The 12032-nt window shown below is 43.0% G+C and overlaps 1 protein-coding gene across 1 annotated transcript in view; it reads right to left on the bottom strand.

The window, feature by feature from the left end:
• Positions 1 to 11998, bottom strand: part of bop1 (BOP1 ribosomal biogenesis factor) — a 58735-nt gene extending 46737 nt beyond the window's left edge. Inside the window, 3 exon segments of the mRNA XM_048229922.1 lie at positions 2571 to 2735; positions 11111 to 11365; positions 11868 to 11998. Of these exon segments, the coding sequence (XP_048085879.1) occupies positions 2571 to 2735; positions 11111 to 11365; positions 11868 to 11993 (546 nt within the window). The 5' untranslated portion in view covers positions 11994 to 11998.
• Between the last annotated feature and the right edge of the window lie 34 nt (positions 11999 to 12032).

The raw sequence follows: 12032 nt of genomic DNA, 5'->3' as shown, positions 1-12032 counted from the left end.
CCTTTTTCTTCTCCCCCCTATTCCACAATGTGTCTTCATTCATCTCGCAGCGCACATGGAAAAGCCATTGCGGGGGAAAAACCCCCTTCCTGCCGGCGAGGCCTCGGACAGGCACTGCAGTCTCGCATATTCCCCGTTCGCTCTGCGAACAGGAAACAGCCCTTTATTACAAAGGAGGGGAAAGGAGAGGAGGAGGTGGAGGAGGGAGGAGGAGGAGGAGGAGGAGGAGGAGGTGGGAGATGGGAGGTGGAGGAGAGGTAGTAGTAAGTAGTATTTGAAAGTCTGGAACTTTTATTTGTAGACAACTTGTGTCGAGGGCTGCTAGGGACCACGAGGCAACCAGATCTGGTGTCCCCAGGCAGGGGGCTAATTTAATGTGCGCCAAAAGGGTCCTGGACCACCACGGTTCTCGGCCCGTGCTGAGCGAGGAACGGTGTGACCACACAGGAGAAACACCGGCTGCAGTGCCTCTCTCTAATGAGGGAATAGGGCTGTGGGACAGGCGTAGACGAGATTGAACGCAAACCATCTCCCATTTCCTCCATTCTCTTCGTCCAACTACACACTAACACACTACACAACTAACCACTAAAAAAACCCTTCCTGTGAAAAAGTGAAAAAATAAACCGCCTCCAATGAGGGGAAAAGGTAGATAATGGTTTCAGAAAAAACGTAAACTTCTCTCGAGTCCCGTCTCGTCTCGTCTGCAGCAATCAAGAGTGTAGGTGGGAACTAAAACATCTGTCTTTAACAGTGTTGGGAGAATAAACCAGAGGAAGCAGAGAAACACTAGTCTGGCATCACTAGACCATTCACTTTGTGAAGGTCTGGGTACTCTCCATTGGGAAATGTTTCCAATCCTAGCATCATAATGGTGTAGACTTATGCGTTACCTTACTTTTAAAATCATTGTTCCAGCCAAGCCAATTGCGTTCATCAGTGATTCCTAACGTTATTTCTTACTTTGCCTCCTACCGTGGCAAACTGATAATAAACCGCATCGGCAGTAAGGAAACAATATATTTGCCATTGCTTTAATGTGTGCACGCATTACTACTAATGTTTACCACTGCCACTTTTGATTCATTGCTATTGCCATCCTGATGGTTGAGGGAAATTGTGGATTGAGAATAGCCAGACTAGTATCTCAATGAGATGAAAATGAGCCGAGATATTAGCTGGGCTTGAGAAACAGGCCTTGGATACTTCCCACCACAAATGAAGCTTCTTCATGTCCTTAGAATAGCAAGCTCATTGCATTTTCATTACACAACTTGGATATGTTCCATGTCCAATGGTCAACAGTAGAGTGAACATTTCAACACTACCAGGGAAAACTGCAAGCTTGATAGATCTTCTGTCATGCTCCATCATTTAAGGCACTCGGGGAGTCACAGAGAGACCATATGCACATGGATGTCTTCAATGGTTGTCAGTGGGAGTCAAGCTCATCAATAGCAGTCAAGCTCACTGGACTATATCGTCTTTTTCAAGGGGAGCCGGTTCTCTTAAAAGAACCAACTAGAGCCTTCAAAAGAGGTGAAGTATTTTAACAAACTAAATAAAGACAGCAGTTATCATTCCGGTTGTTTTCTCTGCTGTTTCAAAGGGCTTTAAAAATAAACTCTCTCTTAAAGACCGAGACCTTGTCCAAGAACAACACGAGTTGCGAAACAAATTCCTCATCTCCCGCCCAATGCCAAGAACAGTTTTGGATGGCGGACGAGTTTAAGGTTGTATAGCCTGGCAAATGGTGCAGACCACATTGCAGCAGGGTTCACTGCTTTGCAATGGACCTTGTAAATTAAATAGCAGAGAGAAGAATTCAGTAATGACTGAGCATGCAAATTCTGAAACCCTGTAGAACTGCTGGTCCGCATTGCGTGAGGACTGCGTTACACACATTGTGGAGTGTGCTTTCGGAGCTTTTTGCAAACAACTCAGACGAAATCGTGTAATGAGAGCCAGGCCGGAGGAAGTGGCTCTGAAGTGTTTTAGAAACTACAGAGCTCTGGGAGATTGTGCCAGCTTCTGTACTCACTGTTTGAACAACCTATCAAGACACAATAAGAGGTTTGGACAGAATCACCCATCAAGAGGGCCCGCCTAGGGTTATTACACAACACAGCTTTTTAAGTACAAATGCCAGAACAAGAAAACTGATTTTTTTGTATATGCTGGTTGTATTTTTTTGCTCCATGTTTATAGGCATACACAAACATGGATGAATGTTGTATACTTGCAGAATCAAAGCAAGTAAGGAAGCATTACCTACCTGGTCTTTCACATGCACCCAATGACACTGATTTCCATGCTTTACACAAATCACTAATTTGTTAAAAGAAGCAAACAGGTGGCCAAGAACTGATATTCAAATAGGTGCACTTTTGATGGAAATTAACCAAAAACAACACTGCCTCAGTTTTGACTGTAACACAAATGCCTTTAAATGGCCAATGCTTGCACACTTGATATACAATACATGTTCAAGGTGACATTGTGGCACAGAAATAGGGATTAACATCTTTGCTCAGATTAACATCTGAGTTTGACGGAGGGCATGAACTTACCTCCTCGTCCGATGTGTCCTCGTCATACTCATTTGATCGAGGGAGAGTCAGTCCACCATCTCTGCTGACCTTCTCACCCTTCTCTTTTTCTTCAGCGTTGTTTGTGGTCTTCTCCCGCTTATTCTTATTTTTCTTCGTCAGCGTCTTGGTAGACTTCTCTCCAGTCTATGAACAAAAACAGAAAAAGCATTATTTTTCAAAACTTGGCTCCAACGCTGGACACCCATCTAAACTAGAAGAGGAGAATTCAATCTATCAAGAAACACATGCAGTAATATTTGACATTGTCTTTAGGTTCCAGTGACAAATATATTGTTCTATTGAGTGATGGCCAGCCTATGACTTCACATGCAGAGTAAACATGGGTAAACATTCCATAAAACAAATTGGTTGTCATTAATAGTTTGGCTCTGTAAAGCAACATGATTTCCTGCCAATGCCGAGCGCCAGCATTTGTGTCCTTTCTTGGCACTGGGATAGAGGCGGAGGGTGGAGGTGCAACGATAACCGCACACATGTTTTAGGATTCACGTTCACTTTGCTTAGTGCGCAAACTTCCTCAGGGGTGATTTACACCCCAGCAGCCTGGAGAGCAGTCACTGGGAACTGCACATCCTGCAGGAGAAGGAGGGACAGCACGGATGAAAGGATCCACCAAACCGACTGTTATTCGCACGCGGCCATCACTCACGAAGGCCAGGCCGTCAGAGGTGCTCTTAACTGGGGGGAAGCCTCGGGGTGGGGTGGGGTGGTGTGTGTGTGTGGGGGGGGACATGTGGGGAAGAAGGAGGCTCTTTGAGGCTGGCTGGAGCTTCTCCCAGGTGACTCAGAGAGGCAGGTGAGCAACCTGCACTGATTTATGCCTCCTTTGCTCCCCCCTATCTCTTTTGGACTGGAGAGCTAAGTGAAACACTTCCTCCCCTAAGCCCAGTTAAATCCACATCAAGACGACTTGTGCAGTTTAATACAAAAATGCATGTAGGCACTCCTCAGGGAATCCAAGATTCCACCCCCCCGCCCTTTTTGTCCCCCTTTCCCCCACGACTTTCCAAAATTTGACAACAAAAAAAGGAAAGCTCAGAGAAACTCAAATGAAAGGGGAAGAGAGATGTGTGACCACTTGTTTACTACTGCATGTTTTTTTCCAGTAGAAATGAGAGGGGAAAAACCCCAAATTCTGTCCATTCATCCAGGCAAAGCCAAACATCTTGTTACGGGGTGTTATGGTGCAGTTCTGTGTGGACAAAAAAAACTGGAAGTGAGGCCAGGTCAATCAGTTTACAGTAAAAAAAAAAAAAAAAAAACCTCAACGGGAGAGATGAAAGCTGTTTAGTGATTGGCTAAAGACAGAGAGGTTAGGGGTGGGGGGCAATGACAGATGACTTGTCCAGATGATGTGTGACTGGCCAGCCAACAGCGAGAGGCTGACGGAGTGGATCCAGTCAGAAAACAAGCTCCACTGGACTTCCAGCCGGGCCTGGCTTTCCGCCTGACCGACCACAAGCGTCAATCCAGATGAAGTGTGGGAGACTGACGAACGCAACAACGCTGGGTCAAGGGGGAACTACGACCAAGCAAGTCGCCTCCAATTCCCAGCCCCACTCACATGTAGCAAAAGCAGTCAGTGACTTGGCCTGGGTTACCCATGAGTAGGCCGCTACTCTTCTCCAGACAGTTGTCATCGCAGATACACTGTGGCCTAATTGATTTCTTTGCGCTTGTGGACATCCGTTTTGAATCAGACCATCTCCGGAGGCTCTTTGGGGATACACACACCCACGTGTACCGTACACCCTGACTCGAAGGCAGACGCGCGCACAAACACACTCCCTCCCACTGGGCCTTCCTCTCACTTGCGCGAACACACACACACAGGCGAACACACACACACAGACACACACACACACACACACGCTAGCCAATAACTTGTTTTTAATGTGTGTTGGCCGGCGGTTCTGGGTTCCGCTCGGCAGAGGCGGACGGACTCAGGGCCCCTTGTTAGCCATTATTCTGTTGCTTCCTCTGAAGTGAGGCTGAATTATAGGGTGACCCAAGACAGAAACAATTGAGAGAAGATGGGTAGAGCTTGTTAAGATTCACACTGGCGTGCCTCTGGCAATTCTACACCACTCATTTTATCCCTGCCAATCTCCTCTGGGGATTAAGAAGTTGGACATGGTTGACTGTCTCTTCATCCACCCTACCATCATCACCTCACCCTGAGACCCCAACGAACAGAAGACGTCATGTGTCCCGGCACACATGGAAGTGGCCCAGACGTGTTGGCGGAGGCAGGAACGCTCTTTGCGTGGGTGCCCTGGAGGAGTGAAGCCTTTCCTGGTAAGATGAGAGCTCGGCTGCTGCTGCTGTTCCCCCCCTTTACACACACACACACACACACACATACATTCACAACCCCCCTCCTCCCCAATCTCCCACCCACTCACACGCCACGAGCGTGAGCGCCAAGATGGCCGCTGCTGCCGGATCCAAGAGTGGCTGCAGCAGTTCTGGGGAGGGAGTGGGGGGGGGGGGGGGTGTATGAGGGGGGGCTCCCTCTGGGGTCATAAAGCCTCCAGCAGCCACATCCACTTCGGCCTGCTCCACATCAGGCCCCAGAACACTCATTTGGATGGAGGGAGGGGAAAAAGAATAAAAAAAGAGAGATAGAAACAGGCAGAATGATGATAGAGAATTGAGAGAAGGAAAGATGGAAGAGAGAAGAGGAAGAGAGAGACTAAAAGAAATAATCTAAGAGATAAAGAAAGACATGAGAGAAAAAGAAAAAGAGAGCAAGAGAGAGACTCGAGGACAAGAAAATGGACAAAAGAATGAATGAAAGAAAGAAATGAGCAAAGAATTGAATACAACAAAGAAAGATTTTGGTAACAGAGAACAGAAAAGAATTTAAAAAAATAAAAGATAAAATGGTTGAGAGACAAATGAGGTCAACTAACAAAAAAGACAGGGAACAATACTTCCTACTATTTTCCTCTTGGGTACATCCTCACAAACTCTAAGGTTTCAAACAAGCCCTTGTGTCCTGTGATAACAATAGCACATGGCAGTCAAACATCTCCTAAACCCTCTCAACCCCATTACACTGCGTAAAATATGCTTGAGAGGAGGCATGAACATGCTCCATAACAATGATCCACTTATAGGACCACATGCAGCTTGCGTGTAATGACCAATACGCAAACCACTGCTGGTCTTTTAAAAAGCACCTTCCTCCTATTCCTCTGATGGCAGTAGATACCGCATGTGCTGTCCAACAGGAACAAACACTGGACGATGAGGAGCATTTCTGCCCTAATCTTCTTAGTCTCGAGGTGAGCTGACGCAATCAAATGAAGTCATGCCCTGTCTGCTCGCAGCTGGAGAATTATGACTGCACCCTGCGACTGGCCTAAGTGTTGTAGGAGGCTGATAAATGTTAAAATATAGTAACCGGTCCTGGTAAGCACCTGGCCCAACCTATGAACTGTCTCTAATAATCACTAACAGCACTAACAGAAAGGCTCCGAACCCCTGACTCAATTCTTTGTGTTACATTTCCTGATGGCAAAAGCAGAGGAATGTCAGTCATGGAGTGAGGTAGAGAGACAGAGAGAAAAAAAAAAAAAAAAAAAAAAAAATCAGGAAAAGTGATGAAGGCTTCCTTTTTTCACCCCATATCATGTCATCAATCAGCCACTAGGGGGCAGCAGACTGGGAAACTGGCCCTGATCTCACACGGCAATAAATGAGAGTTCTGTGAATAGAGTTATCCTGGTGCTAAATGCTGACAAATTATTTCAGAGCTGAATTTTCACTGTATTGTAATCTACAGGCTCAAAATGTGTTGCAGTGATCAGGTATTAAGGAATATGGTACTTTCTGCTATAGTCATTGGGAATAAATGTTACTATCTCTCTATTCAATATTAGATATTCATCAATGTTTTTTTAAATTATATTTCTATTAATGCATTTCTTATGTTGTTTACTTTTTTGCCTTATTTCCAGTTCTGTTTTGGAGGGCTTTTATTTTTAAACTATTCCAGACAGACATTAAACATAGTGAAATGAAACAACATATTGATAATTTGATTATTTCAGCACACTCCAAAGAGACACAAAGTTAGTGTTCATGGAACATTGTTATCAATGTGTATTTTATGTAATTTTGGACTGCAACTACAAACTTTCACTAGCAAAGTTCAGTAACTTAGAGTTAACTGATGTGAATGAACAACAAAATACTTCCATACCAGTGATTTCAGAGTAGCAAGAGGGACTTTGAGTTTAGTTGACGTGTTTTTTTAACTGGCTGCAGCTTTGGAAGAGATCATGATGACGCGCCACAGTTCAACACGTGTGTTTTTTTTGCCTCTTGGCATACATGATGGATGTGACATTGGGGATGTGGCTACATCATCGATTCTACCCTTGATTTCAAAGTTCGAGATGTAATTTCAATCGATTTTCGACTACGAAATCGTGACAGCCCTATTCAATATATAATAGAGCTTTTATCAAATTCAGTGAATTGCTCTTCATGGTTGTCTGTCTACTCTGTTTGACCTCAAAATAAAAAAAAAACTAATGTCCATACACAGTCATGGCTCTGTAAATAAAATATAAAATATAGTGGCTTGGACTGAGATATCCTGTTATACAATTCAAGCCAATCAAGACACAGGGAGCAGATCATTTCTCTATTTGTTCATCCTCCCTTCCTCCCTCCTGTCCTAACCCCTCCTTCTAATTAATTTTGTGAAGGAAACAAGGAAGGAACAATAGGAGGATGGAGGAATGAAGGAGAGGCAGATATGAGAAATAAGGGGGTCTTCTCAAACCTCTATTTGCATACGGCCTTTCTCCTCAGTCCTCCAGCCTGTGCCCCGGAAATCGTTCAAAGCCTGAGGACATCTCATTCATCTAATTGCAACCAGAGGACTGAGGAGAGAGGAGGGAGGTGGAAGGCCCGATACGCGAGGAAACACAAGAGTGTCTTTTCAGTCGGAATTGTACGATCATTGGTCCAAGCTGCCAAGGTAAAAAGTTCCCTCCAACGTCTGTCAACTTTCGGTTTCAAACAAGTTTGTAGGGATTTATTTGTGTCAATAAACAGTGTTTCCCACAGAATTGAATTCTATTTGTGGTGGTAGGTTTGTAGAATTAACTTGAATGCAACAGTTTTTGACAAATTAGCGCAGCTTGGTTATGATGCGGATTTAAGCACAATTTAGCCAGTCGACTTTTATGCCAACAACTGCAGGATCGTTAATGTTTTCTTTAAACGCGCATGTAGGTTGTTGAGAAACAAGGAGAGGCTGTGCAAAGGTGCACATAACTCTACTATAAACTAATTCCATCCCATTTAAATAGTACAACATGGAAAATCATTGTGTGGTGGTCAGTGTTGATATTGTGGTGGGCCGCCACAAATAAGTCAATGTAAAACACTGATAAACTAGTAGATCAACCAAAAAAAGACCTTTATATGCAGGAATTATCATGAACTACCATGCAAAATGCACACCTTGTATAATAAGTAAGTAAGAGGTGATGCGCCGCATCATCAGTAAATGACGACTCCTAAAAGTGATGCGTGAGTGAGCAGAACATCTCATCTCTCATATCGGTCTCGCCTTCATTCCTCCATCCTCCTATCGTTCCTTCCTCGTTTCCTTCACAAAATTAATTAGGAGGGGTTAGGACCGGAGGGAGGAAGGGAGGATGGACAAAAAGACAGATGAGAAGACCCCGAAATGTCCTGCTCACTCAAGCATCACTTTTAAGAGACGTCAATTACTGATGATGTGGCGCATCACCTCTTCGGCTAGAATAAACAGACGACTATACACGCAAATGGCAGAGAATATGAACTTATACCAAAACCTAAAAATATCATATGAACATGGACTATTCCCACTTAATTAGCCTGATAATGAGATAGTTTGACAATTCTCGAGACATGAATGAATACTTATTTAAACACGTGAACAAAACAGGCAGCAACTTTCATTAAAAGTTTGCATGGTAGTTCATGATAATTCCAGCATACAAAGGTCTATTGCCACTAATAAATCACTACGAACTTGTTTTGGGGTTGGTATTATTGGCTCTTGACCCTAAATATTAACAACCTTTCGCCAGAATCACTGATAATAACTTTAATCCTGTTTGACCAAAATCTGACAAACAATATACCAGCTGTGCCTTTCCTCCTTTCTTTAAACAAGAACAGTTTGACAGGTTTCATGACTGGCTGCACAATTAATCGATTTTTAATTGAAATCGCAATTTGACCTAACGCATTAGGCATTAATCGTGCAGCTCCCAACTCTGTCCCAATGGTTAATCTTGTCACATCTATGATTTTCATATTCATGTCATCCTTCTTGTGTGACTACAGTAAAGCTCACCTAACAGGAGTGCTGTGCTTCTCATGCACTTGGCATGCTCTCCAATCAGAAGCGACCCAACTTAAAGCAAAATTTGGAATAATGAACTGAAGCCTGACTTTTCAAAATTATATCGCAAATCAAAACGCAATCACAACATCTGTCAGACAGAACGCAATTACCGGTAGATATTTTTCCCAAATTGTGCAGCCCTGTCATGTAAATTAAAAATGATAGAATACTGGATATGAATCACAAGTGAATGGCCAATGCTGAATAACTGCCTGATGGTCATCAGCACAGTTAGCTATTTCACAAAATGGAAACGAGCTGATGTCTGGTGCACCACTTCTAGCCATGTAGTCTGATTTCAAAGATAACTGGTAAAATGGACGGCATTTATAGTGCTTTTATACTCCTCTGAGCACTCAAAGCGCTTTACATGCGTAACAATCAAACTATAACAACTGGGATTCTAAATGAGGTGGAATTGAAACATTACTTGACATAGATGGCCGTTTGTGAGGTGAGCAATAACATACATTTGAACGTGTGGTCACGTCTGTCATAAAGTGAATGTTGCATAGACATACAAATGTAGGTCACATCTTCAGTGGACATAAGCAGTCAACAAAATAAATATTTCTGGTACTCATGGAACACAATACATCGGGAGCACTTTTGGAGTTGAGTGTCTTCACTTTGACAGGGTCAGGAGGACTTGGGCTCGAACTGGCAACCTTCCAGTTGCTGGCCGACTCGCTTTTACCTCCTGAACCAGTGCTGCTGAGATTCAAAAGATTCTGAGAGCCTACAAATCTTTGTATCTGAAATAATGCTGTTATTAGGGCTGCAGCATTTGGGGAAAATATCTAATTGCGACTGCGTTTTGAGCTTTGATTTTTGAATGTCAAAGAAGTGATTCAGTTCAATATTCCAAATGCCTGTTAAAGTTGTGCCACTTCTGATTGGTGAGCATGCCTATTGCATGAGAAGCACAGCACTCCAGGGGGGTATTATAACTCTTTATTTAGCCCTGATCTCTGGGTTGATCAACCCTGAGATGGCAAATTCTGAGATTTCAGTTCCAATACAGCGGGCATGGGTTAGTTCAATCTATACAGAGTTTTTTCAAGAAAAGTTCAGCGCGTGCCTGATGACTTTGAAAAGCCTTCATCAATGGAGCTCAGAATTGATGAGTCACCATGGCAACTAGTTAGAAAACTTACCTCACTTCCTACGTCACTCAATTTAAGAAGTTATTCCTATGAGCACAGCGTCAAAATAAAAATGCAGTGCAACATTGTATAGTTAGGTTATTCAAATTGTTTGTGCTGTTAATTGTTTTATATATTTGCTGACCAGTGACTTAAAAATTACTTAAAAACCTTAGCACAAATTACAAAAACTTTAGCCTACTAAGATTACACTACTATTTTAATATTTGTAATCTACTATGTTGCTGCACCTGGCAATGAATTTAATACAATAGCCTAGATTAATTTTAAATTACTTTTAATGGGCTATTAGCTTATAGCCTAGGTGGAAAAAGTGGTGACATAGGCTACTTGGCTGAATAAAATTCTAGGCCTATTTTAATTTCAAAAGGATAACGAGTCAGTTACTGTGGTAACGCACCCAAAGTTTAAGTTAAGTTTTTTACTGGAATGAGAAACCCTGAGTTTCCCCTCAACTCGGGGTCAACAAACTCAGATTTCTAACAAAACCCGCTTTCTAGAATAGGGTCCTGATTGACAGTGAAGCTCACCAATCAGAAGTTCTGTACTTCTCACGCAACATGCACATTCACCAAAAAGTAACACAGTCAAGGAGGCTGACATGAATAATTAACTGTGCACAATTATTTGTAGCTTTTGCAATTAGATAATTGCATGCGACTGGCGATTGCAATAAGTGTGCAGCCCAGCTGTTATAAGGTAAGAGGAAACTTTGCAAGTAAAAACAGCAACCAAATTAACAAATTGGCATGGAAAAGGAAACATGAGAGGGTGAAGAGTAGGCCTAGTGTCTGGAAAAGAGAATTGAGGCACTGAATTGAACTGAAAGACCAGCTTAAATAATACTACCTAGTGTGGCTACATAGTATTCTACAATTGTGTCCAATTTAGATGTCACTTGTGCAAAATACCTCAGAGTTGTTTACTGCTTCACCATCATCGATCTTGTTGTCGTCTGTGTCAATTTCCAAACCCTCAACCGATATATCTTCATCATTCTCGTCTTCCAGGTCATCCTCATCATCATCTTCGTCCTCCTCATCATCTACATCGTCGCTGTCAGACCCAGAGTCCTCAAGCCCAGAGTACACGCTCTCCTCGCTGTCTGAAAGGTCGCCGTCATCTCCCGCAATGGCAGTGCCATCCTTGCCATCAAATATAGGCATCTGTACAACATCAGGACCAACGGCACATAAGTTATTGATACCGACTGAAAACTTAAATTACCCACGGTGCTGCTGTACGTTGAAATACCTTTTTCAGGGATAGACGATAGGGTGTAATAAGCATAGCAAGCATGTTCATACATTTTAACAGGTTTGCCTGAATCAAACCAAGCTTTGCCTATGAGATAACGTTAACCTTTGAGAAGTTTGTCAGCTAGCTAGCAGGCTCGTTTTAGCCGTCAGGTTAAGTACATTTACTACCGCTCAATGTAACTAGCAATGAATAGACAAAACACACACATCAGTTCAGGAAAAATATCACAAATCTATAACGCCTTACGCACTGCAAAACAAATGTCTCAACAAGAAGTTAACACGAGCTGACGGTAGCATGCAAGGAATGACAACTACAGATGTTCAGTTAGCTAGATTGCTGCTGGCTGTTTACTTATCAACTTTTGTCATTTCATGTGTTAATACTGTTTATATCCATGCATAATACCTGGTCACCCTCCTCTTCTGTATTTTTTCTTTTCGCTGTTTCCTTTTTTCCTTTACTCATTGTGTCTTTAGGTTCCTGCTGAATTTTCGGAGCAGGCATGCTTACTTCGAGGACCACACTGGCCATGTGGGTTCGGAGGGGTCAAAGTTCAAAGTTGATAGGTAC

Source organism: Alosa alosa, chromosome 20 (assembly GCF_017589495.1).
Source record: "Alosa alosa isolate M-15738 ecotype Scorff River chromosome 20, AALO_Geno_1.1, whole genome shotgun sequence".
In the NCBI taxonomy this organism is placed as follows: Eukaryota; Metazoa; Chordata; class Actinopteri; order Clupeiformes; family Clupeidae; genus Alosa; species Alosa alosa.
This window is presented reverse-complemented; position numbering and strand designations above follow the sequence as displayed.